Source organism: Cololabis saira, chromosome 3 (assembly GCF_033807715.1).
Source record: "Cololabis saira isolate AMF1-May2022 chromosome 3, fColSai1.1, whole genome shotgun sequence".
NCBI lineage: Eukaryota > Metazoa > Chordata > Actinopteri > Beloniformes > Belonidae > Cololabis > Cololabis saira.
The window spans coordinates 28,658,184-28,685,880 of NC_084589.1; the positions used below are offsets into that span (position 1 = coordinate 28,658,184).

The following is a 27,697-nucleotide window of genomic DNA, read 5'->3' on the forward strand; positions in this document are numbered from 1 at the left end:
CTACAGTATTTTCCACCTGTAGTCCCTGGGCAGGTTGATGGAATACTACATAAAAAATAAGTAAAAGAGCAGAACAAAGCAAAAAGACCATAGATAAATAAAACATGGAAGCAGATTCAACAGAGCATGGGATCTGTCAGATGTTGGCACCTAAGATTAAAGCTAGGCTGCCCCCCCCGACACACATACACACAACACACTTCATAAATGTACACACACTTGTCTTGACAGTAACCAACGCTTGGCAAGATGTGAGAAGGTGTGGGGACTTGTACATGAAATAATGTCTGCTGGCAGAGTATTCCATTGAGTCATTGCAATACATGAGAATGATGACTTCCCAAATGCAGTTTTGCGTTGGGGTCCACGACACTGTTAGTTTTGACTTCTCAGAGCAGAGAGTAACACATTTTCTCAAGGGGGGAGCTGCATATGGGGAGCTGATTATGGATCATTTTGATAATTGATGATGATGAATGAGTTTATATTTCGAACATGCATATAAAATGATATTAAAAATAATAATAAAAAGATAAACATTTACATCTTCATATAAACATATGATCGAAAAAAAGGAGTAGGAAGAAGTGTACAATTTTTCCTAGTTCCTACCCCTTTATAACACTATGGATTTACATTATTGCTATTACAGTATTATATCTACCCAATATCCATATAAATATAATCTATATAAATACTCCGTAAACATGCCTATCATTACATAATTATCCATATAAGTATATAGACAATATAAATATTATATCAATATCTAGAAAATACAACTATTATATACATCTATATAAATATACACTATATTAACTACATAAATATCCCTATAAATATATATATGTGCTACATACCCAATAAATATATAATGTACATTACATAATTTCAACTATCCCTACAGATAATATATACTACATAAATATCTAAACATATCTTAAGCAAGTATAATATACAATTTTTCCCCACCTTATTTGTTTCTCACACTCCCCGTCAACCTATTTCCTCTTCCATATACCTGTTTATAAATATTTTTTTGTATTTCTTTTTAAACAGATTTATGTTATTACTTTGTTTCCTGCTCCAAACTGTTCCACAGAGTCACTCCACAGTTCGATATGCACATGCTTTTCATTGTTGTTCGTACTTTATGTTTTCTAAAATTTAATTCTCCCCTTAGATTATAACCCCTGTTACATTTTAAAAAGTAAAGTAAGTAAATAGTAGTTCAATGCACTTTGGTAAATACCGGTGATACCCTCGTGGCCCAGCAGGGGGCAGTGTTGGGTTAAAGCTTGGGGGGATGCGGATTACGTCACGATGACGTCGCGTTGGCGCGATGTCCAAACATTTGAAAACGCAGACCGTTTACAGGCGGTGGGAGGAAGGAAGAAGGCAGCGTGTTTTCAACACATTTAAGTCGTGGCCAACAGCTCTGCACGCACTACAGGTAAAGATTATATTTTAAAAATGTAAAGCAAGTTTATGAGCTGCTGTTTTAATCGTCTGTGCTATATTATTAACACATGTAGCAGCTCAGATCACTGTTAGCCGGCTAACTTTATTAGCATAAGCTGTTTTTGGGGCCGCGGTTGAATTGGTTTGATATTGGATATTATGAATTCAACACCCATAAAACTTGTGATACATACCACTGATTTTGGTCATATTGCTTGTGATGTGTTCATGGTCATCTAGACTATATATCACAAGAGAGTAATTATTATAAAATCATACTATGGGCGGATTTAATGAGGTTTAATGAATTCAACACCCATAAAACGTATGATACATAACACCGATTGTTTTCATTAAACCTCATTAAATCAGCCCATAATATGATTTTATAATAATTACTCTCTTGTGATATATAGTCTAGATGACCATGAACACATCACAAGTGGTTTGACCAAAATCAGTGGTATGTATCACAGGTTTTATGGGTGTTGAATTCATAATATCCAATATCAAACCAATTCAACCGCAGTGTTTTTTGGGTTGGGTCATCTTTAGTCCCAGTTGTATTGTCTTACTATTTACTCTTGTTCTACTTTCATATGTTCTACTTGTTCTACTTTCATATTAAATGATGAAGGTTAATACACTTGCATTTCCCAGTTAAGATTAGGTGTTCTGTGTCACTAACATTGCTTGCTAGATCTGTTTAATCGACAAAGAAACTAATGTTTATATTGATTTCGTGCCACAGGGATGTCGTGGGACTTTTTTGTGCCCGTGTGCGTGGGGGACCTGGTGAAGTCCGGGGGGATCAACCAGTATGTCGTCCAGGACCTGGTGTCTCCAAAACAGTTGCCGTCTCAGCTGAGCAGTAAGTAGAAATCTTGTGTAATCTTCGGAGCTCCTCTTTATTTCTGTATTTTTGACTGGATTCTTTCTTTCACATCAGAATTCAAGGCAGCATTGAGAAGCCAGGGTCCTATGTGTATATTGGAACATTTTGATACAGGCTACAGCCTGTTACAGTAAGTCTTGATCATCTTATAATACTCAATATCGTTTGGGCCGAATTAACAATTGTGTATTTACTTTTTAAGACACTTCAACTCTGTGGATCCGGGAGTGAAAGAAGATGCTCTTGAATTACTTGTACAAGGTAAGACATTTAATAAACAACTGCCTGTATATGGGTCAATGACGAATAAGAATTTTCAAAAGGTCAATTTTAAAATAATAAAAAAAAAGAATATCTATTGCAGTAGTTCAAACATTAAGAATGTTGTGTACACATAAATTCATATAAAACTTTTAAGTTAAGTGATTTTTGGCACTAGCCTTAAAAAAGGTCATGTGGTGCAACCATGATTCATATTAAAATAAATTAATTTCCTTAACATCTTGACATTTTTTTTGACAAGTTTTCAGTATTATACAAAAATGATATTTCATAAAATGGACATCAGTCAAACTTTGTTTGTATATTATGTTGGAAATATAAATACAAATGTGTATAAATCTTATACACTACAAGACACTTCAGAAATCATGCCAGATAGGGCAGAAGATTGATTTAAATAAATTCAGAGTGATTTCAAAAAAGTTTTCCAAACAAGAGTCATGGTCGGACAGTCGCACCACATGACATTTTGACGATTAAAACAACAACAAAATCCCAAATAACTAGTATTTGTTGTAACATTCAAGTGAGTCCATATGTGGGACAGGTAGGTCATATATATGGTATTTTTTTATCCATTTAAACCTTTTTTGAATTGAAAAAAAATCTGTTTTTTGGAAAATATAGGCGTCACGTCATTGACCCATATAGGTATTTGTGTCTAATTTGTTATATTTTTGGTATGCAATATTGTTCATCTGACTTCTTTCTCCTCCAGTGGTTGGGAGCCTATCCACTTCCCTGCCGGCACTTCTCATGTCAACCTCCATCTCTGCTTCTGAGCGCAAAGAGAAACTTAATGCAGTTAAAATGAGTGTTTTCCTGCTCTGCAAACTCACAGAGAATCTTGAAAGCGTTTCCTATCGACAGAGTATTGTCACAGCACCTGGAAAGGTATGATTATCAAAAGCCTAGCCAACAGATACTTTTCTGTACTTTGTTATAGTTATTTTGTATTTGGCCATTAAAAATGTCCAACAATGCACAGCAGCATTTATAATCCCGTAAAATGAAGAGACTTGAGTCTTTAACTTGCTATTAGGTGGGTAGTCTGGGAAGTGTGGAGGAATTTTATGAAACTGCTGTAAGGGCTCACCAATAGTCAAATGCTCACCTTTTTACAATCTGCCCTCCAAAAGAAATTGGATTTGATTGGTAGGAGGTGTGTGTGTGTGGATGACTGTTTATCTTTGTGTTTTTTATGAATGTATGGTATATGTGTCAGCTGGCAAAAGGTTATAGTCTTTCCACATACCTGTAACTGTATTCAGTACAATCTAATGGTATCCTTTTTGTATATGAAAAATTGGTATGAAGAGATGATTGAGAAGGCAGATGTTTTATTTAAAACAAAATGTGTAAAATACATTTAATTTAGACCATAAGGAATTGTGTCAACTTGTTTAGAAATCTGTCTCCTGTAAATTGCTTCCCTACCGTTTTTAATTCATCCATGTCGTGTTTGGCCCTGTGATGAGACCAAGGCGAATGCAAGCTCACTGAATGAGAGTAGGTTCTTCTTGCCATGACTGGCAGGTAATCTTGGCAGTGCAGGGGAGGATTCCTGCTCTGCTGTAAGGGCCTGCCGACAGTGACTTAGCTCAACCCAAATTACTCCTTTTTAAGTTACAGAGGACTAATCATGGAGAAGATGCTGACAGTGTGTGTGTATGTAATAGGCAAGAAGATTCCCACTGCTCTCGTTGCTGTTCAGTGAGCTATGAGCTGTTTCTTTGGTAATCTGAGGGCCAGTTTCTGAAACCCATCATGATGTGAGTCGTTTAAAATAGTTGACTGAGAACTTCCAACCTAGTTCTTTTAAAAAATAAAATAGAAAAGGCACTCGAATAATGAAAAACCTTCATATAAAATGAATCTTACTACAATCTAATGGTATCCTTTTTGTAGGTATATGAAATCTTATTTTAAATTGAAAATGAAAAACTAAGTTAACTTTTTAAATTGAGGAGCTGTGTCTGGTTTGGACAGGGTGGTAAAAAAAACAAAGCTGGTGAAGGACTGATGCAGTGGGACTCGGAGAGAGAGAAGGTGCTGCAGGCTCTCATCCAGCTCCTCCAACTGGATATCCGGTCCCTCTGGAATCTCTCCCTGGTGGAAGAGGAGTTCATCAGGTACTCTGGCGTTAGATGAGCTCTGGGTGAACAGATTCACATTTATGTGTCTTCATTTAGTTAGAGGATGTTATCCCCCAGCATTGTAGGGGCTGTTGCAGAATTCTGTTTCTTCATTAATAGCAGCACTAAAGTTAAATAATCCTGGAGCTGTGTTAAGTTCTTTAAATTAATGTGTCCTTCGTGAACATTTTCTTCTCATAAGTTATAAATTAAAGTACTTGAAGTACAGATGCATCGTAGTTTTCATGGACAGCTTTTCATTTATTAACAGCACAGTATTGCACATGCTGTCTGTGCAAGTATTGATTAACATAAACTTGAATATTTGCGCTTACAGCTGTGTGACCTGCTGCTGTTACAAGCTACTGGAGAACCCAACCATCAGTCATGTCAAAAGTAAACCCACCAGAGATGGTATAATACATCTGCTAGGGTTGCTGATCAAGAAGTACAATCACCTTCTAGGTTAGTGACTTGGTCAAATGCTGCTTTGTAAACAGGTGTTGTTATGCAGTGTGGGACTCCAGTGTTTGGTATAATTAACTGATTGGTGCACTTCTGTTGCATGCTCTCTAAACTTGCAGGTGCTAGTGTGAAAGTGATCCAATTGTTGCAACACTTTGAACAGTTGCCATCCGTATTTGCCCAGGCTGTGTCCACATGGTGCACAGAATATGGAGTCAAAGCGATCATCGGAGAAGTCATAAGGTAAACATATACGGTATGCTATATTTAATATTAAGGTGCTAAGAGTTGCTTTGTAAATGTGTTTGTTTTTCTTCCTTCAGGGAAATTGGTCAGAAGTCAAGTGAAGAGCTTGCCAGAGAGGGCTCTGGTGTCAAAGCTTTTGCTTCTTTCATCTCAGAACTTAGTGCCCTGGTACCTGAATTAATCCTCCCCAACATTAGTGTCCTCATCACACACTTGGAAGGCGAGGTATGTATTATAAACAAATATTGTTCCGTTCAAGCAAAGTGTTGCAATAATTTCTTTAAACTCTGGATACAATACCTTTTTCCCACAAGATGGACATCATATTATCCTGTGGGGGAATTATACTTGCTTATATTAGACAAAAAGCAACATTTTACTTGCTCAAAGTATATTTAAATGTATATTCAAAAAGTTCTACTTTTGCTTACCTTTTTAGATTTTATTTTCTCGCTAAAGTGCAGCTTATCATGGTCTATATGAGAAATGTGACAATAGTAAAGTGATGACTGTTAGCAAGAGCTTTTATCCATAAAATTACAAATGCAGCATGATTCTTGGTCAGTGTTATCCCACATACGATAATCGAGAAGTGTTCAGATTGATAAAAGAGTTTTTTTTTTTTTCTTTCTTTGTTTCTTCATTATTGTTTTTTTTTCTGCCCTGTGATGAGACCAAGGCGAATATGAACTCACTGAATGAGAGTGGGGTGGGGTTATGCCATGACTGGCAGGTAATCTTGGCAGTGCAGGGGAGGATTCCTGCTCTGCTGTAAGGGCCTGCCAACAGTGACTTAGCTCAACCCAAATTATTCCTTTAAAGTCGTAGCGGAATAATTGCTTGGGCAATGCTTACAGTGTGTGTGCGGTGTGTATGCATTTGTGTGTTGTATTCATGTGTGTGGAAGGCAAAAACCTCACTCTGCTCTCCTTGCTGTTTAGTGAGCCATGAGTTTTGTCTTTGGTAATCTGAGGGCAATGTTTTAGATACAATTTTTATTTATTTCCTCAAGCAATTGTCTAGAATAATAATTATCATAATTAGTCAAGGCTGTTTTTAAATGTTCCGTCTCTTTGAATCTTGTTTTCCAGAGCCCCACAATGCGTGTTGCTGTCTGTGAAGTGCTGGGAGAGATCCTCGTGAGGGTCCTGTGTGGTGATGGGTTAGATGAGGCTGGCAAAGCCGGCCGTGACCGTTTCTTTGACACACTGCAGGAACATCTGCATGACACTCACTCTCACGTCAGAACGCGTGTGCTGCAGGTCTACGCACGCATCGTCAACAGCAAAGTATGTTTCTGATGCTTGGGGATTTTTGAGGCCACAGTGAAGTCCATCCTGGTAATAAAGGTGGTTTTTGCTTCCAGGCGCTGCCCTTGTGCAGGTACAGTGAAGTGATGGAGATTGCTGTAGGGAGGCTGATGGATAAATCCATAAATGCGGTCAAGAGTGCCATCCAGCTGTTGGCAGCTTTCATTGCACACAATCCATATAGCTGCAAGGTAATTTAAACAAATATGATTTACAGTCTGAATAACGGATATTTTCCAGGTTTTGTTTTGACACTGAGCCTTTGTTCTCGTTTTTCAGCTGAGCAGTGCAGATCTGAAGAAACCTTTGGAGAAAGAGAGTGCTAAACTCAGCGAAATGAAAGAGAAATTACAAGGGAAAGCACCTGGTAAACACAACCTAGTTAAACCTCAAACGTCATTCATTCAGACTATATATATATATATATATATATATATATATATATATATATATATATAAAATTAGTGTGTGTGTGTATAGATATATGTATAAGGTTAAAAATAAGAAAACAAAAAACTTTTGTGATTGAGCCCATCATTTTAGCTGGCTGGAATAACAACTTATTGAGAACTACAATTCTTAAAAAGCCTCCATGCCGTTGTTCTGTTTTAGGCACACTAGATTTGAAAATCTGTGTTTCGTTGGGCCATCCTGGGTTGCCGTATATTGTTAAGTCACAGAGCCAGGTCATTATCCAGCTTTCCCAACTATTCAAATCATGCTAAATATGTGTAATGCTTTATATCCCCGCTATGATTTTTCTGGTGTATCCATTTTTAGTTTTTTCTCTCTGGTCAGAAGTTTGGAATTCCCATTTGTCCACCGTACACTATTAACCCAGCACTGCTTGAACAAACACAGTGATAAAACTTCCAATTTAGTAACGGTTCCTAAAATAAGTTACTAAATTCTTGAACAAAGCAAAGAATGAACTGACGGCAATGTCCAGGATTTATAGAGCGTACATGTCAGCTGTTGGGTTACCTCAGTGTTCCTATGTTCTGGTGGTATTTATTTAACTACGTGGGCCAGTTCAGTCCGTGCTTGACAGTACTGTCTAGCTGATATGAAGTTGAGAGAAATGTAAATATTTGAGAAATTGCCAAAGAGCTATAGACGTCATGAACTTTGAGTGTGAGCTCAGGTTGCTATGTAAGCTCTCCATCTAAACACGGCATGCTTTCTCATATAATAAGGATAAAATATTAAATGCAATTTACAATTTCAAAATACCTTTAGTTTGAATAGTCACATTTTGTTAATTTCGATTATGGTATACGCAACAGCAGATGATGGAGATGGTTTGAAGTCAAGAGGCTCACCCTAGTTTATAAAACTGGGTGATAAGGCAACATTGATATGAAAAGATGATTGAAAAGGCAGATGTTTTATTTAAAACAAAATGTGTAAAATACATTTAATTTAGACCATAAGAAATTGTGTCAACTTGTTTAGAAATCTGTCTCCTGTAAATTGCTTCCCTACCGTTTTAATTCATCCATGTCGTGTTTGGCCCTGTGATGAGACCAAGGCGAATGCAAGCTCACTGAATGAGAGTAGGTTCTTCTTGCCATGACTGGCAGGTAATCTTGGCAGTGCAGGGGAGGATTCCTGCTCTGCTGTAAGGGCCTGCCGACAGTGACTTAGCTCAACCCAAATTACTCCTTTTTAAGTTACAGAGGACTAATCATGGGGAAGATGCTGACAGTGTGTGTGTATGTAATAGGCAAGAAGATTCCCACTGCTCTCGTTGCTGTTCAGTGAGCTATGAGCTGTTTCTTTGGTAATCTGAGGGCCAGTTTCTGAAACCCATCATGATGTGAGTCGTTTGAAATAGTTGACTGAGAACTTCCAACCTAGTTCTTTTAAAAATAAAATAGAAAAAAGGCACTCGAATAATGAAAAACAACCTTCATATAAAATGAATCTTACTACTATCAATCTCAGAGGGGAAAATAATTAAGATTGTTAGGTTGTATTTATTTTTTTTAAATCCATTGTTTTTCACAATGCTAATTCTTGGAAACTTGGTCCATTTATCTAGACTTGGCTATTTAAAAAGATTTAATAAGCAACCCCTAATTTCCCAGTATCCATCTTCACCTGTTTTTTGCTTTAGGTAAGAAGATAAAATATGGTATTGAAGTGTTTGTAAAAGTCACTCCAATATTTAATGGCAGAAAGATCAGTAGTTAATGAAGCTTAAATCTGTTTTGCCACCTAACCACACTATCTGAAATGTCTATCATTTTTTTATATTTTCAATAAAGAAAGAAGAAAAAAACATGTAAGTAAGATGATAGTCTACTGATGGCAGCCAAGCATCATCGTGGTTGCCCGGATTCATGCTTGATTTATAATAACTATCGATCTAGCTATTTTAATCTTGAAGTTCTGTATGTGTGTGTGAATTTAACAAGTCGGTAAATTCAAAATATTTCCCTCCCTTTCCCACAGTTGCAGTGATCAAAGCTTCTGAGCTTTGGGCTGCCATGGAGCCCGAGCTCCTCGTAACTGCCAGGGCAGTGCTGGAGCCCACAAATGAGGAAGAGGCAGAGCAGGATGTGGAGGAAGAAAAGGTAGAGGATGACGACAGAGCAACTGCAGTGAAGATAGCTCAGTACCTCCGTGTCAACAAATACAGGTGATGCTAATTCCCATTGAGGCCTGGGTAAAAATTGAGTGGAGGTGTTACTACCCCAGGGACTTTTTTTTTTTTTAAATTATTATTCACCACCATACACACACTGTCAATTAACCAAGAAATCTGATGTGAAATTTTCTTTGTGACCTAACCTCTGCAGGAATGCCATTCAGCTTTGTATAACGGCTCACAGCTGCTTCCCAGAATCTGAGATGTTTGCATCCCTTTCAAATGTCACCCCAGAGAATCTTATGGACACAATGGCTTTGATTTTCAAAGGTAAAAACTCTGCTCATTTTTCTTAATGTACTTCTGTCAAGGATGCACTTAAGAATCCTCCCTTCTATGTTCTTAAAAGATACAAGACTGACAGTGAACACATTTAAGAGTTTGTTTGGTCTGAAGAAATTTCCATTTATTTGCCTTTATCAAAGGGACTATGTTACGAAGTAACAATAATGTGACCCAAGTTTGAAGAAATGATAGACAACCAGCAGGAAAATGATTTATTATTAACTAACGACGTCCAAAGGAACACAGGAAAACATTTTCCATTCTATTTTTTTTCATACCGTGTTAACTCTTTATGACAGAATATGATGCAAACTTTCAGTTTGAATCTGTAAAACTAAATGTTTATTTGTGCTGCCTTAAATGCAACTTCCATTGATGCACATTTGTATGTTGATGTTTGCACTTCATTTAAATTGCAATGATGGGTATTTCAATAGTTGTTTTTTTTTTTCACATGGTATGTTATATTACATTATTGGTATGTTCTTATTTTAATATTTAAGATGGGAAGAGAGATTACAGCTATTTAAATCTATCGAAGGGTTTTATTTTTTATTCATCCCTTCAATGTGGATCTTCACCTTTTTGTTTAGGTATAATTATAACAATCTATTTTTTCTTTTTTTTTTTTTATTGACTCATAACTTTTGTCCTTGCTACCAGTTCTTGCACTACCATTGTTTGCAGACACGTACACGCTGGCCCTGTGGGACCTTTTGAAGGGACTTTATAATTCAGTAACTTGTATAGTTTTTCTTTTGTTCTAATAATCCATAAACAGTACAGCTACCTTTCAGACATTAATACCTTAAAGGTTCCTTAATTGTTGATCATCCATTTCAATAACTGTTATTGAAAACAAAATGTGTAAAAGACATTTAATTTAGACCTTAAGAAATTGTGTCAACGTTTAGAAATCTGTCTCCTGCCGTTTTAATTCATCCATGTCGTGTTTCGCCCTGTGATGAGACCAAGGCGAATGCAAGCTCACTGAATGAGAGTAGGTTCTTCTTGCCATGACTGGCAGGTAATCTTGGCAGTGCAGGGGAGGATTCCTGCTCTGCTGTAAGGGCCTGCCGACAGTGACTTAGCTCAACCCAAATTACTCCTTTTTAAAGTTACAGAGGACTAATCATGGGGAAGATGCTGACAGTGTGTTTGTTTGTGTGTGTGTAATAGGCAAGAAGATCTACCCTGCTCTCGTTGCTATTCAGTGAGCTATGAGCTGTTTCTTTGGTAATCTGAGGGCCAGTTTCTGAAACTCATCATGATGTGTCGCTTGAAAAAAATTGATTGAGAACTTCCAACTTAGTTCTTTTAAAAAAAATAGAAAGGCAATCGAATAAAATAAAAAAATGCACATTTGTATGTTGAAGTTTGAACTTCATTTGAATTGCAGATGTGTTATTCAATAGTTGTTGTTTTTTCACATGGTATGTTATATTATAGGTATGTTCTTTAACATTTAAGATGGGAAGTGAGAGATTACAGCTATTTAAATCTATCGAAGGGTTTTATTTTTTTATTCATCCCTTCGATGCAGATCTTCACCTTTTTTTATTTAGGTATAATTATAACTTTTTTTTTTTTCTTTTTTATTGAATCAAAAGTTGTTCTGTTCAGGCGCTACCATTGTTTGCAGACACATACACGCTGGCCCTGTGAGACCTTTGGAGGGAGTATATAATTCAGTAACTTCTAATAATCCATAAACGGTACAGCTACCTTTCAGACATTAATAGCTTAAAGGTTCCCTAATTGTTGAGCATCTGTTTCACTAACTGTAATCAAGCACCAGCTGAAAGGTGGTTGGTGGATGTGCTTGTATGTATGTGTGTGTGTGTGAATATGTATGTTTGAACTGATCAAATTCATGCATTCAGTAAAATAAACCGTTCTCCCCATTTTCGTCAGGCTCTGAAGACGACCCAGAGCCCAGCGAGAACTTGCCACCAACCCCACAGAAAAAGGAAGATAAGGAGGGGGAGGATGGTGAGCTAAAGAAGCAGGAGATGTTGGTGCAGTATTTGAAAGATACAGAAACCTTTTCCTTGCAAGTAGAGAGTGCAATCTCTGTCATCAACACCATGCTCTACTGGAAAACAACTTCAGGTAGATGGCTACTATCTATCTACTAGAGTGCCAACCAGTTTCTTTATTTAAATCTCAACATATCTTATGCATATTTAACAGTAAATAGATTACTATTTGTACTTGCGTCTACATATGTGGGTTTGTTTTTTAATTTGTTTTCAGTTGTCCAAGAGGCAGTGCAGTTTTGTGTGACTGTATGCGAGTTCGGTGTTGCTAACTCTATCAGTGGAGTGAGGAGGATGTTACCTCTGGTGTGGTCGGCTGACGCTGCCATTAAAGATGCTGTGGTTCAGGCCTACAGACGCCTGTATCTGAACCCTCAAGGAGACAGTACCAGGTTTGTCAAAGCACTTCATGCATAGTTAACACTTTAGATGTTATAAAAGAGTTATGTAGCAAATATGTGCGCTTACACAGTAACCATAGATGTTTTCTGAACATGTATTTGTCCAGCTATGCTTTTATTTAAAAATAATCTTGACTGTAAGGATTCTGATTGTCATTTGCTCGGACATTTTTCTTTCATAGTTCTTTTTATTGATTTTTACTTGCACATAAACAAAACATTAAACATTCCCTCCCCACAACGAACTTCCCTTACCCCTACTGTCACTCAATGATGTTAGGCTTATTCTACTTAGTGAGATTTTACAACATATGTTCATATAACAAAGACTTGCCCGGACATTTTTAATGAGGAAAAGTGTAAGATTAACTGGATTCATATCCTACAGTAGGGGTGAAGACAACATGAAATTGGTTGTTTGTATATTTGTTTTTAAAACTGGGTCAGAATGTTAAATGCCATATATGAACTTAAGCAAAGAAAAACATGCACTTGGAAATAACATAAAAATGTGTCCATTAGGACGAAAGCCCATACTCTTGTTGACAATCTCTCTGAACTGATGTTGGATGCTTCTCTGGGAACTATACAGTGCCTCGAGGAAATTGTAAGTAATTGGTAACGCTATATTACTAATTCCAGTGTTTCTGTTGATAAAATGTAGAAACATCTTTTGCATGATGCTGAAAACGGTCCATGAACACTATGAAATGTATGCAATTAGGTGATTCTCATACTTAACATGAAAGCAACTGGAGACATGTTTTGCATACTTGTCTCTGTAGGTGCAGGAGTTCTTTGGCAGTGGCAGCATTCTTCAGTCTACTGTAGTTCAAGTCTTGTGGGAAAGATTTACCGGTAAACGGGAAACCTCTGTCTTACATAGACGAGCTGCTGTGCTGCTGTTGGGCATGGCTGCACGGTAAGGGAGCACTTTTAACATGTTACAATGCAACCTTTTCCATATGGGAAGAAATGCTAACTTGGAAAAGTATCGATACAAACTCTTGTCCTTGACGTACACTTCAGAGCACACTGCAACAAAGTCTCTTCCTTACAAACTTAGAAACCAGGGTGTAACTCTGAGACGTTTGTCTATTTAAGTAATTCTTTTGATTCAACAACAATTATCATATTTATTATTAATATAAAAGTAACCAAAGCAAGCATTTTTGCTGGCGATGAACTGTCTGTGATATTATGAGGTTTTTGTTGTTTTTTTGTCATCTCTCCAATGGTTAAATATCTTTCCAGTTTCCTTTGCTCTTGAAGGAGTAATGGATTAATTTCAGGAAGTGTCATTTAGCTCTGTCTCCCATCCCTACTATTAAAGGAGGAGACCTACTGACTAAAGTCATGTGCAGTAGGAGACCTACTGCACATGTTCCTCTGCGCTACTTTAAGAATGAGGTTGATGTTTTTAGCTATGGCCAATGATAAAATATTACTTGTGAGCTAGGAAGTAAAAACATCATCAGCTCTGCTACATTAACAGTTGCAGCTGTGTTTTAGTGTGTGTATTTAGTACATCAGGGGATCATTTCCAACTTTAGTGGCAAGATTAACAGAGGAAACACTAGCATTTTTGGCAAGTACAGTGCAGTGATGCCACCTCAAAGGTCATATATAGCGTGAACTGTAGTGTGCTGAAAGCTCTACACAGTCTTCAGTCACAGTTACTTATACTATTTTACTTTATTCTTCTTTAGGAATCTAAGTTGTTTCTTGCACAAACTCGAACAATGTTTGTTGACATATAGATAGCCTGTTCATTTTCCCTTCTGTTATATCAAAAAATTGAATTGAGTATAAACTTTTTTTGCTGTATGTCATGATTGAAAATTTTTAGTATTGTAACTAGTGCTGAAAAGTGGAGATAATGCATGGGGAATAGAGAGTCAGAACTTTTGTCTTTAATTGCTGTAGAACACAAATCCTTACTTGTATATCTATTAATTTGATACAGAAGAGTAGGTGGAAATTTCAACAAAAGCAATATTCTAAATTGTTGAATGGGACAGAAGGCAGCTTACTCTACATTGACTTCAATATGGTAATGGTGGCAGAAGTTGTGTGTGGTTTGTAGATGATTGAAAAGGCAGATGTTTTATTTAAAACAAAATATGTAAAAGACATTTAATTTAGACCATAAGGAATTGTGTCAACTTGTTTAGAAATCTGTCTCCTGTAAATTGCTTCCCTACCGTTTTAATTCATCCTTGTCGTGTTTGGCCCTGTGATGAGACCAAGGCGAATGCAAGCTCACTGAATGAGAGTAGGGTTCTTCTTGCCATGACTGGCAGGTAATCTTGGCAGTGCAGGGGAGGATTCCTGCTCTGCTGTAAGGGCCTGCCGACAGTGACTTAGCTCAACCCAAATTACTCCTTTTTAAGTTACAGAGGACTAATCATGGGCATGATGCTGACAGTGTGTGTGTGTATGTAATAGGCAAGAAGATTCCCACTGCTCTCGTTGCTGTTCAGTGAGCTATGAGCTGTTTCTTTGGTAATCTGAGGGCCAGTTTCTGAAACCCATCATGATGTGAGTCGTTTGAAATAGTTGACTGAGAACTTCCAACCTAGTTCTTTTAAATTTTACTTTATTCTTCTTTAGCAATCTAAGTTGTTTCTTGCACAAACTCGAACAATGTTCGTTGACATATGCATAGCCTGTTCATTTTCCCTTCTGTTATGTCAAAAAATTGAATTGAGTATAAACTTTTTTTTGCTGTATGTCATGATTGAAAATTTTTAGTGTTGTAACTAGAGCTGAAAAGTGGAGATAATGCATGGGGAAGAGTCAGAACTTTTGTCTTTAATTGCTGTAGAACACAAATCCTTACTTGTATATCTATTAATTTGATACAAATCAAATGAACAGTTCTATTACAACTCAATGTTTATTCTCATACACAGAAGAGTAGGTGGAAATATCAATATTATATTATTATTATAGCGATATTTCAAATTGTTGAATGGGACAGAAGGCAGTTTACACGACCTTGACTTCAATATGGTAATGGTGGCAGAAGTTGTGTGTGTGGTTTGTAGACTAGTGAAAACCAAATCAACTGGAGCTGCCCTGAGGCATGTGGCAGAAGAGCTTTCAGAAAGAGAACCTGATGCTTCTGAGTCTTTTCTGTTAACCACATATAGATTTATTGTTTTTGCAAACTAATGAATGGTATCTGCTGGGTGACATAATAATAACTCATCTTTGAATTTTTCTGATCGAAGTTCTTTCAGTATACGGTAACTCTGCTGCTTACCAAGTGTAGTTTGTATGCATCTAATTTGCCAAAAACTGATCTGATCTTCATTCAGGTTGCTATTGTAGAAAAATACAGCAGGCTTCAGATGATAACCGACTAAACTATTTTCATTTTTGTCCTTAACCTTCCTCAAACTCTGCCTCTGCTTCAGGGAAGAGTAAGTGAATAAGCAAATGGGAGAGTAAAGAGTATCTGCAGTCCACCCACACTGCTGCTTCTCCTCATCCAGCATCAGCGGCATTCATAACCTATTAAACCTTCTGCACTTCTCCTAACCTATCCTCCTACATGCATTATCTAGGCGGCAGCCTAGCACTCACAAGGCCAGCACAGAGCAGTTGGGGTGATTTGGAGAACTGTTATCACTTTGCATAAAGATGTAATCATTTGGGACTAAAGAACATACATTACAGGTCTCATGATGTTTTAAAAGCATCTCTCTTGTATGTTACAGGGCGGAGAGAGAAGTGGTGCTCAGTAATCTGGACACCCTTTGTTCAGTGGCCCTGGGAGAAAAAGTGACTGAAGACTTCCTTCTAGCAAGAGACGCAGTTATCACCATCTGCAGCATCACCGACCATGTCAGGGTAAGAGACTGTAAACCGCAGTTCCTGATCACCTTCATGGATCAAAAATTAAGGCCACTGTGATGGGGTCTTTTTTATTTAGACAAGACACTTGAAACAATGCTGGCTACATCCCTGTTTTTCATATTTTTCCCAAACAAAGATGGAGCTGGCTGTCAAATCAATTTGCTTGAATACCATTTTAAGTATCAAAGAACGTATAGTGACATCACCACTGCCCTACCATTTTTAAGACCCAGTGAAGCGATGCTGTCGCACCATTCCAATCATTCAAATATGTAACTGTATTGAAGATAAACGATTGGTTTTGGTCCTTTTCAAAACATTTTTAACAATACCGAGCCCTAAACATAGACTTTCTTAATACTGTCTAAAGAACTGTTAGAACTCGTTCAGTGAATGGTGTCGTAAGCTCTCAGCCTAACATGCTGGTATTAATCTTGATGGCTACATCTGTAAGATACAAAGGGCCAGTCCCAATACACCCCCTAACCCTAAATTTTGCACGCTCCCATGAGGGTAGTGGTGTCCCAATTCCTCTTTGCATGTAGGGGTAGTGGGCATAACGAGGGCTAGGGTGTATGAATCTAGCCCTTCAGAGTGAGGGATTTCCGATGCTGACTCGCCGACCGAGGGCCAGAAAAATTTACCAGAATGCTTTACGTCATCATTTGCAGACTGAATCAAACAAAAAAACATTTTTAGTGAATAACATCAATATTTTGAGTTAGTTTCTGCATAAAAATGTGTTTTGATTACATTTCTAGCGAGAAAAGTATATTTTACTTTCATAATATTCACTCAGTGAATGTACATAATCACTCACTTGCTCGTTGTTGCGTTGTATCTTCAGATCTCGCCAGAATAAAGGCTGATTTATGGTTCTGCGTTACACCATTGATTTAACGCGGAACCATAAATCAGTTCCCGAGCCGGCGGCTCTTATCACCGAAAACATCGGAGCAAATTTCTTAACAGGCGTTATTTGGATAAACTGAGCCCAGGTTGGGGATCTTAACGGTTATTTTTACGCCTGGAAAAAATATTAAAACTTAATAAAGTGGCATATTAACAGCGCTACAGCGGAAATTAAAACGGCTTCTAGCTTGCTTTTAGCTCTCGGCTTCCTGATATGGTGTGACGTATGTGCAAATGTAACTACGCAGTCGCTTACGTACCCGAACGTAAACCATGCAGTGACGTAGCAAGTGGTGTCCCAATCCCTAGGGAAGATTACAAAGTCCTACCGCTGTGGCTTCATTTTGAGGGTGAAGTGGTCGTGGGTGAGGGCTAGTGGTAGAAAGTAGGGTGAACATTGGGATTGCCCCAAAGATTCTCTCATAATGAGTTGACACAGTTTTATGCAGATATACGATACAAACTTTATATATTTTGATCAAAAAAATGTATTTGATCTACAAATAAATGATAAAATGTCAATTTATTTATGTAAATCTGATTTGTTTCTTTGTTCTGTGAACATCTAATATTGGTCATTTTTGAATCTGCTACACTATGAAATGCTGGTCTGTGGCTAGAGATTTTAACAGTGTTGTCATTCTCTGGACTTTTTCTTACAGCAATCAAAAGGAGCTCCTTTCAGACTGCCTCAGGACCATCAGCTCTTCACCTGCCTCACACAAGCCATCTCTGAAGGTTAATGATACATTTTCAACGTTTTTCTTTCTTTTATTTGTACCTCCTGGGATTTTTGTCTTCTGACTGCAATTATCTGTGCTTCATGTGCCCCAGGTGTTGTAATGGAAGACCTTTACTGGCAGAGCTTCATGGAGCAGGCTGTCCGTCTTATCTACTTCCTGGCTGAATCCCCAGACCAGCTGTGCTCCCGGCTGCTTCAGCGAAGTGCTCGACTTTTACTAGATCACATTGCGGAGAGCGGCGAAGTCAATAAGGACGTTGGCCACATACAAGATGAATCCAGTGAGCAAGGTGAGTGCCCTTGTGGCTCTGTAAAGCAGGTATTTTGATAAATGTTTGGAGAATATTGATGTTGACATTGACACCATGACCTATCTCTGCATTTTGTCAACACTTTTTGTCACATGTGCATGTATTGCTCTCCTGCAGTGAACTCTGTGTGTCTGGCCCAGCTGTTGGCTCTGTGTGGAAGCGTGGCTTTCTGGCAGGTGTCTCACCTTGAGCGCAGTGTGAGTAGTGAGCTGCGAAGGAGGAGAGGGGAGACTGAAGAGAGGGAGGAGAAGGAAAAAGGACCTGCCAGTAAAGCCAAGGTAATGAGCTGCTGTGCAGCGGTTGCAATAATATACAACAGTGTCTGTGGAATAGGCATGGTATGACAACGATGTGCCTTTTTTTTTCCTCACTTGGTGGTTTAAAGTTAACTTAAAAATCCCAATATGCCAGTAACTGGGTCATGCCCACCATGGAATTAGGTTGTTAGAAAAAAAATCTATGAATAACATCCCTGAAGAAAACGTATTTATTGATACAATGTTTGATATGTGATGGTAGGGCTGGGAGATATGGACCAAAGTCATATCTCGATATTTTCTAGCTGAATGGCGATACTCGATATATATCTCGATATTTTTTCTGTGCCATAATTGGGGTTTCCCCCAAAGCATTATAGCATAGCATCTCTGTTAGCTTCATTTTTTTCTGAGGCAAACCCTTAAAAAAAACAGTCAGTTTTAATACAAAGCCTCGTGCCAAATGTCACACAGGTACATTTATTAACAGAGGTCTGCACAATATCAAAATGTATAAAACAAATGAAATAAAAATAAACTGCCTGCATATATAGAATAAAAATGCTTCTTGAATAAAATAAAACAAATATCCCTTTCCTGCATGACAATTAAATTAAAATACACTGAAATTAATACAATGTAGACAGTAACAGGCAGACTTTTCCACTGAGGTTGACAGTTGTGCAAATAACAAAACATTTGTGCAAATCTCAAATAAAACATTCAAGTCAATTTGTCACAAAATAAGCTATATCAAAAAAAAAAAAAAAAAAAAAAATGTTAAATCAATATAAACGATATTGTCTCGTACCATATCACGTTTGAAAATATATTGATATATATTAAAATCTCGATATATCGCCCAGCCCTATGTGATGGTATAAAAAACTAACGTATTTGTATCATACAGTACAGATTTAAACTCTCACTTGATAAATTGAGCCATTTACTAAAAAGCTAAAGGATGTGTGGTAGTTTACCAGTTTTAATTAGTTGTAAGTGTCTGTCATTAAAGCTGGAGTCCAGACAACTTGCTCTGTAGTTAGGCCATTTTTGTAATCAGAAGGTCTCAGCAGGAGGGTTTTATGATGAGATTTTAGTGGCGTTGTTAGATGAGTGATGTGTAATGATTATTCAGCCCCGCAGGGGACGGGAATATAAATGTCTTCTTAATCACCATCAGACGTTCTTGCTCATGTATTTATTTATTTATCTTTTTCACATTTATTTCTGAGCCTGCGAGCGGCAAACACAAAAACATACATATTTATTTATTTTCATTTATAACATAACTCAGCCTTTTATACTTTTTTTTTTTTTCTTTTTTTTTTACATTAACGTATCACCATGTGAATATTAAAAGCAGTGAAGCACAAACATTCAGAGATATGGGCATCTATAAAGGAACAAAAACTTTAGTAGCTTTGGTACGTAAAGCAGCTACTCAAGCAGCTGAACTACAGGGGAATCAATAAGACACCCAAATTGATGTGCAGTGACGTAGGAATGTTGGGGAATGTCAGTTATTCAGTAAAAACATGTTGATCTAAAGTGTAAATGGCAGTTCTGTAGCCATCCGGGTTGTTTTTGAATAGTAGCCCTTGGTCGTTCCTGTGTGAGTCATCACATAACCCCCACCCCATTGCGATGGTTTCACTTTTTGGCCTGAATAAGAAGCAAATTCAGGCCTGACTGAACATTAACAAGCTCAAGTCAAATGATGAGCATGTAAATCTGGTTTAACAGCTGATAACTTTTCCAGCAGCAAGCGGCCAATGAAAGTGCCATGGAGGAGGAACTTGGATTAATTGGTGCTACTGCCGAAGATAGTGAAGCTGAACTCATCAGAACCATCTGTGAAACAGAATTGCTGGCTGGTAAATAAGCTATTTTATTTCTCCTTTTTTTCCCCACATTGAATGTTTTTACAATGCCTTCCCTATGATAGTGTTTTTGTGTAATATACAAATAACAGCACCTTCTGTCAATCTGTTTAGAGGAGAACCTGCTGAGTGCATTCCTACCTCTACTGGTGAGAGTCTGCAGCTCCCCAGGACACTATACCCACCCCCAGCTCACCACTGCTGCGTGTCTGGCACTGTCTCAGTACATGATGATAAGGTAAACTCAAACTGAATAATTTTGATGATTATTAGTCAAGTTGTTCAAAAATTGCTTGTTTAAACTTACCAAAACTGTAATTTTAGTGTACTGTTTGCTGGATAAATTCACCAATTTGTCATAGTTTTAACTTGGACCTTCTGATATTTATTGGCGCGACAAAGCGCTACTTAAATGACACTCTTGTCTCTTGGATAATGTTTAACGCTGTGATTTATTTTCTGTTTTTGTCAGCCCATCAGTGTGTGAAGAAAATATCCGTCTCATGTTTACGGTGCTCGAGCGTGCTACTCTTCCTGTAATACGGGCCAATGCCATCATAGCTCTGGGAGACCTAACGGTCCGTTTCCCAAATATTTTGGAGCCCTGGACACAGAATCTCTATGCAAGGTAATGTGATGACCTTTTCGATCTGACCTGAATAGTAATGTAAAACAGATTTGCCGTAGTGGCAGCTCACTGTTATCACTACACATACAAATGTACACTCTAATCATCATGTGTGTGGATTTAGGTTGTTTTTTTTTTTCTTCTTCAGTTCAAGTTTATGAGAGAGAGCTTGCATGTGATAGCTCAATTGAGTGGGTGTAGTGTAAATGGCATTTAATTGCAGAAAACATCCCTCCCATACTTGTTCACTTGAGCCGTCTTCATCAGAAACCCACCACCACGACTCGGAGTGTTGTTCCTTTCAGCCAGTGAAGTGTTACTGCTGTCAAAACGCTTCAGTGAACCACATGATGGGAAAAGTTTGCTCTGTCACGACTTTTTAATGGGAGGAACAAACTTTCAGATGATCTTATCTCGCCAAACCATGATAATATCTCGTATATTCTGACCTCTGTGGTTGCCATGAGAGCTACTATTTTTCTTGCTGTAATTAATTAAAAAGAGAGGGAGGGGGGGGGTGATTATAAAGAGGGGAAAAAAGGAACGGGCATGAACTTGAGCGTGGCCGCATGAGGCAAAGGCATTGAAAGACAACAAATGGCTTAATTACCAGTCTGTTTTAGATTGTGTGCAATGTGTTATAATTATAAGGTAAGGCTGAGGGAGAAAAGAGAAATGATTTTCTTGCAAAGCCGGAGGTTTTATAAAAGTTTATGGTTTAGGTACGCTTTCATTTTAAAAGCATTTAACCATCTTTGTGTCTCCTCTGCAGAGTAACTGTAGTTTCTTGTAGCCAACTTACAACTTAAGATGAAGTTGCTTTCTTTGAAGTCCACTTTTAATTATAATAGAAGATAATGCTCACATTGAGGTGTTTTTTACATGTGAAACATTTTTTTTTATTTCGTAATGCGTCATTACCGTTGTAATGTTCTCTACCTGATAAGCATTTCATAGTATTTCCTAATTGTCTTCCCACATACCAACACCTCCGCTGTTCTCCAGGCTGCTGCCCTGGCACCTCCTGATAAGCACATTGAGAATTAATTACCCTGTTCATTGCTGTTATAAGCTTGTGCATTGGCAGGTGGAAGTGGCATATACACGTGTCTGATCCTCTCCCAGGAGTCCCCTAGCACACAAAAAAAACACATGGTAAAAAATGAGTTCCTTTTGTTCTGCAGTATTGGGAGAGGGTACATTTAAATTGGTTTCAGATTGCCCTGCATTGCCTGTATCCAGCAGTGGCTGTGGCGGCAGTTTAATTGTTTTTTATAAATTAAATTTAATTGGTTTAGTTAGTTTAGGTTTTTTTATCGTGATTTTTATCGTTATCGGGATAAATGCCAGAAATGATCGTGATACATTTTTTAGTCCATACAGCCCATCCCTAACTGTAATACATAAATGCACAAATCTTCTGAATCTCTGTACACAATAGCTCTTTTCACATAGAGGTTGTGCCATACCGTTGAAAAAAAATACCTATCCATGTTAAACCATTGTTCCCTTTGGTAAATTACACAGACCAGAGGTGATGCAGCGCTGCATCCTCCTGTGTGTTATTACACACAGAATGTGAGCATCACCACATCTCAGTGACATGTTCTTCCATAATGACTTTCCTTGCACAGAGCTCATCACCTCTCTTTTTTGCCTCCATTACTCCAGAGAGAGATAAGAGGCAATGAAAGAACCTTTTGTTCTTCCTCTGGGTTATTCACCTACAAAATGGAGAATATTGGCATCAAATACACCCCAGGATAGTACTGTGTGTGAGGGTCTAAGGAAAAGCCGTCCCCACAGTGTAAAGCTGTAAGGGACCAAATCACCCTGTGCTACATGAAAGGCAACAGCCTTATTGGATTTGTTTACCAAAGGCAGTGGTGACACATAAAGACTGTAAATCCATGTTTGAAAGCTGTGGACACTGAATTTTAAATGCATCCTTGTTAAAAGCCTGTGGTTTTGGCGAGGTTACTTTCCACAGTACCCTTGGCAACCCTGATTTATTTATTAATTACTTAAGGTTGGGGTTTTGATGGGGTTTTTTTCACTAGAGGAGTTTTTACCTGCCATTATTTCTTTAATACTTGCTTGCTGGTCATGTTCTGGACTGGGTATCTAGAAAGCGCCTAGAAAACAACTTGTTGTAATAGACGCTATATAAATAAAATGGAATTGTTTTTGTCCTGCTGCTGAAAGACGTGCAGAGTAACAAACTGTTTAACATTGTTGATCATGTAGCACCTCTGTGCTTTTAGTACAAACATAATTTAATAGTATACTTTTAAAATAATCAATTGAAATTTTACTTGGGGCATTACTCTGGTTTTTAGACCAAATAAGCTTCTAACATGTCAGTCGGCAGGGCTAAGGACTGTCTGGCTGTTCCTGTTAGACTTAAAGAGTGATGTGTTTTTTTCCCCTCCTGCAGGCTGAGTGATGAGGTTCCTTCAGTGAGGCAGACAACTGTGACAGTTCTTACTCAGTTGGTGCTTAAGGATGTGCTCAAGGTCAAAGGTCAAGTCAGCGAGGTGGCAGTGCTGCTAATTGACCCAGAACCACACATCGCTAGCTTGGCTTTGAACTTCTTCAATGAGCTGTCCACAAAGGTACACACACACACACACACACACAGTGGCCATGAGGGAAATGAAACTATTTGAAACGCCTTAAACTCTGTCCGTTGGTTACCCATCAGGACAATGCGATCTACAACCTTCTCCCAGACATCATCAGCCGCCTGTCTGATCCCGAGAGAGGCATGAGCTCCGAGGACTTCAACACCATCATGAAGTGAGTTGCACAGCTGTACTGAGTGTAGTCTTAGTCCTCACTGGATATGTCTGTAGGTTTAAAGCAACATCATTTACATAACCGCTGAAGTTTTTATTTAGAAGTTGTGTTTGTGTTTTCAGACAGCTGTTCTCCTACATCACTAAAGAAAGGCAGACTGAGTCTCTGGTAGAGAAACTATGTCAGCGCTTTAGAACGGCCAAGTGAGTACATCTTTGCTCATTCTCATCATCTCCCCTCTATCCTGCCTTTTTTTCTTCTTCCCTCTCTCCATAGACTGTTTCAGTAGAACTGGACATGCTCTCTGTCATGTCAAAAACAGGTTTTCTGAAGTTTTATTGGAGCATTGTTTTTCTTGTACAGCACGGTGCAGAAGAACTTTTCAGACAACACTTTCAAATGTCCTTTTGGTATCAAAATCAGAAGTGACCCTCGATTGGCACTAGCTGTCTCCTCTTAGCCAAGCTCTGTCCTCTGACCCTTGAGGCCAAATCACAACCAGTCATGGTGGTCTGTTTGTAAAATTAACCCGCACCACAAAGTGCACGCTCTTTAAAATATGAATAACTTTGCTCTGTTAGGTCTTAATTCACAGATCACAAGCTCTGATCAGAGGTTGATACAGTGCTAAGCGCCAAGTAGCAAAAATGAGGACATCTAGCCATTGCATGTACCAGTCAAAAGTCCATTCCCCTAATTATACACACATTTTCTGCTTTATAATTTTCACCTGATGAAGTACAGTTCTCACGAATATGAAATCTAGCTGTAGAGTCCAAAACTGTCTTTTGAACCGGTCTTTAACTATGTTTATTCCTGATGCAAAGTTGAACGTTTTTAATATGGGTGTCAATGGAGATTAACCGTTTCTGTTTTGGATCCAGCCCCAAGTGGTCAGTCAATGAACTGCAGCTTTTCTTTCTTCCAGGATAGCTTCAACCCGGAAGTTTGAAAGTTGGCACTACTTTATTTCTCAATATGGTTTCAATGACTACGTTTACATGCAGTCAAAATTCGGGTTACTGCTAATATTCCAGTTACTGAAATATTCCGTTTACATGGTAATTAATCATTCGGGATATCTCGATCAAACCAGCGACGCGCGGGGGGAACGTCATGACCCAATTCCCGTCATTTCCGCTTCTTCTTCCTGTATCCAAATTCGCACAACTTTTCGCTCACCTTCTTGTAAATCTCGCTATCCCGGTACTTTCTACCGTCTACAAATGCCAAAATATTCATATCCTTCATTACATTTATGAAGTGATTAGTCTCCTCCTCACTCCAAAAGTGTGGCGTGATCTTGAGTTTCTCCGTGTTTATAAGAACTTCCTGGACTCAAAAGACCAGGATTCCTTGCGAACAGAGCATGCGCAGAAAACAGATTCCTGTTCCGTTTGATCGGGATATTCCGTTTGTTTACATGAGCGAATATTCGGGTTTTAAAAGGAGTAACCGGGGGGTCATATTCGGGTTTTTAAAAACCGGAATATGAGCAAATTCGGGTTATTCAAAGGGGTTGTTGGTGTTTACATGGCCGTGCAAATTTGCGTTATTGCCAATATTCAGGTTTTAAATGTAAACACAGTCATTGATAACCCCTGAGTCTGCCCTGGAATATTTAATTGTTGAGATGTGTGGGTCATAAAAACGGTCTAGCTGAATAGTTTCTGAAAGTAGATGCAAGGACTATCCTGGCCAGGCTTCATCTTCTGACTCATTCTGCCTCCTTATACTCAGCATTCAAAGGAAGGGCATTTTAAATTATACAATGGCAAAGTGAATTTGTGCATAAAAGGTTTCTGGAAAATGTAATTTGGTCCAAATGTCAGGTCAATGCTGTGCTCATGAGTAGAGAGCTTTTTTGTGTGTAGGCTTTAGAATTCTTTTGTATGCCGTTTTTGCTAATTGAGTTTGTTTGGTTATCCCTTGACCCTAATTGTATGCTCTCTTCAGGACGGAGCGTCAGTGGTGTGACTTGGCCATGTCCCTGTCTCTGTTATCCATGTGCGAGCGTGGTTTTAAGAGGCTGCAAGAATGCTGGGAGTGTTACAGCGACAAGTTAACTGAGTCTGGCGTCTACCAGCCTCTGCTCTCTATCACTTCCAAGCTCCGTCGAGGGGCCAAACCACAGTTAAAGGTGAGCTATACTCCCACTGTGGTTTATTCCCTACATTCAGGTAAAATATACTGTATGTAGTTGTATCTTTTTGCAGTTACTAATAACAGATTTGTTTATCAGGCTCAAGTAGATGAATTTGAAAAGCGGCTGACTGCAGTTCACACACGTGGCCTAGAGAACGTAGAAAGTCCTGAGCTGGATGAGGAGAATCAGAGAGGAGGAACAGCTGATAAGACTGTTACGCGTACACCTCTACCCACCAGAGGCCGTCAAAAATCAAAGAGAGGTCAGAACTCAAAGCTGGGTCATCATATAAAACAGACTTTGTCTTCTGTGAAATGAAAAATTGTATTCATTTTTATTTCAGGTCAAACAAAGTCTGTTTCCAGCCAAGGTGATGACAGTTTTGTGACTCCTCGAGCATCTCGCAGGCCTAAAAAACCGGCAATCACCTTCAGCAGTGATGAAGAGGAGGAGGATGAGGAAGGTGGGTTAAGCCATTACATTACCTCAATGTTACATTTGTAGAAGACGGACCTTTTTAAAAAAAAAAAAAACATTTTCCTAAATGTTTTCTTCATTTATATCCATCCTTAAACATTTATTTTGAGCTGCAGATGTTCTTTTTATTCGTTTAATGATGCAACTAAAAAAAATGTAAATGATTTAATTAAAAATGAAAAAAAAATTGTAATGTGGTTTCATGAAGGTTTTTATTTAGTTTTTTTCCCTCTGAGGGAATTATGAAGATGACACAAGTTAATCCATTTATTCTTTTTGGCACCCAATTATATATAATTGGATGTCAACAATTAATTAAATAAAACAAAATAATCTTCTAATATCCCTTTGCAATTTAATAAAGGTGTCAGTCAGCAAACTAAGCTTCTCTATTTACTCCAGTTTACACTTATAGAATGGACTTCATTACTTTGTATTATATAAAACTATAAATTTAATATAACAAAGCTCAGTATTTTATGAAGTGAAACTGACTCTCTAAAAGATTCGACTGTTGTGGCTCAGTTTCTGTAAAAAGCAGCTGTGCATGGCTTCACCACTATCCCACATTTACTGATGTCTGTAATTGATCTGCCGGAAAACACCTTGACTGAAAAGTCAAATGCAAATTTAGGATAACCAAATTCAATTTGAGCGTAAAATTAAATGATGTGGGGAGTATGTGGCTTTTTCAATAGTTTTAATACAGGATAAAATGTCATTGAAGCTTATGATTAGATTGTGATTCCTTGAAAGGCTTTAATATCTTAAAATGATTGGACTTGAATGCATCCTTCGACAGTCGTGTGATAGAACTCTGCATTTTTTGTTTTTCTGTCTCTGAGATTAATGCAAATGAGTTTGGAAACAGATCATTTTTTTATTCCTGTGGAGCTTTACCAAGTGATGCTGATAAGATGCCCTTTTTTTTTCTTCTTCTCGTTGCATATTATCAAGTTTGAAAATATGTTTCTCATCTTTAAGTGGGATGACACACTTGTGCCAGTGCATATCAATTCTGGAGTTTCAGATCTGTGTAGTTTCCAGGGAAAGAGTTTATGGTTTGTTCCAGTTAGGGTCACGACTTGTACTTAAAGCATTATCCTCTTTTTCTCTCTCGCTCTCTCTCTCAGATGCTGTGATGGCAGAGAGTGAGACCCCAAAAGTGACGACACCAATTGCACGCACATCTCGACGGGCTCGTCTCAGAAACTAATTTTCCTTTTCTTTTTTGTCTTTTTTTAAATGTCCTTTTTTAGTATTCTATCTTTTAGAGTTGTATTAACTGTTTTTATCTTGTGTATATTTTTGTATTCCACCAATACTCATGTTTGACACAATGTAGTCTGATTTGATCTTATGGCACAGAGTCAAAAAGCTTTTAATAAACCTTTGTCTGGTTTTCCAAACGAACATTTTTGTTCATTTCAGCTTGAGATGCATCACTCACCTTTTTCTGCACACTGAGCACAACTCCTGACACTAACAGATGTTTGAAAGGTTGTG

General features: G+C 38.0%; 1 protein-coding gene and 5 non-coding genes across 7 annotated transcripts; all 6 read left to right on the forward strand.

Annotated features, from left to right (window-relative positions):
• The first annotated feature begins 1,348 nt into the window (after positions 1-1,348).
• Positions 1,349-27,604, forward strand: ncapd2 (non-SMC condensin I complex, subunit D2). Of its 2 annotated transcripts, none has more exons than XM_061717073.1 (32): positions 1,349-1,453; positions 2,213-2,332; positions 2,411-2,486; positions 2,559-2,617; positions 3,357-3,532; positions 4,628-4,770; positions 5,111-5,238; positions 5,358-5,481; positions 5,562-5,709; positions 6,576-6,773; positions 6,851-6,985; positions 7,074-7,161; positions 9,252-9,438; positions 9,599-9,717; positions 11,647-11,844; positions 11,989-12,163; positions 12,695-12,779; positions 12,958-13,094; positions 15,898-16,030; positions 17,611-17,686; positions 17,783-17,980; positions 18,119-18,279; positions 20,021-20,135; positions 20,256-20,379; positions 20,614-20,769; positions 23,207-23,384; positions 23,474-23,568; positions 23,691-23,771; positions 25,525-25,708; positions 25,811-25,976; positions 26,058-26,177; positions 27,325-27,604. In XM_061717073.1, exons 2-32 carry the CDS (start codon positions 2,215-2,217, stop codon positions 27,405-27,407), a joined length of 4,164 nt encoding a protein of 1,387 aa, XP_061573057.1. In that variant the 5' UTR covers positions 1,349-1,453; positions 2,213-2,214; the 3' UTR covers positions 27,408-27,604. The 2 variants fall into 2 exon arrangements, with proteins under 2 accessions (XP_061573057.1, XP_061573058.1); XM_061717074.1 differs by having other exon boundaries at positions 20,024-20,135.
• Positions 4,104-4,388, forward strand: LOC133441226 (small nucleolar RNA U85). Its single transcript, XR_009782429.1, has one exon. It is a non-coding gene; the product is annotated as a small nucleolar RNA U85 (small nucleolar RNA).
• On the forward strand, positions 6,145-6,461 carry LOC133441230 (small nucleolar RNA U85). Its single transcript, XR_009782433.1, has one exon. It is a non-coding gene; the product is annotated as a small nucleolar RNA U85 (small nucleolar RNA).
• Positions 8,307-8,591, forward strand: LOC133441225 (small nucleolar RNA U85). Its single transcript, XR_009782428.1, has one exon. It is a non-coding gene; the product is annotated as a small nucleolar RNA U85 (small nucleolar RNA).
• Positions 10,689-10,982, forward strand: LOC133441229 (small nucleolar RNA U85). Its single transcript, XR_009782432.1, has one exon. It is a non-coding gene; the product is annotated as a small nucleolar RNA U85 (small nucleolar RNA).
• Positions 14,404-14,691, forward strand: LOC133441228 (small nucleolar RNA U85). Its single transcript, XR_009782431.1, has one exon. It is a non-coding gene; the product is annotated as a small nucleolar RNA U85 (small nucleolar RNA).
• Positions 27,605-27,697: the final 93 nt, after the last annotated feature.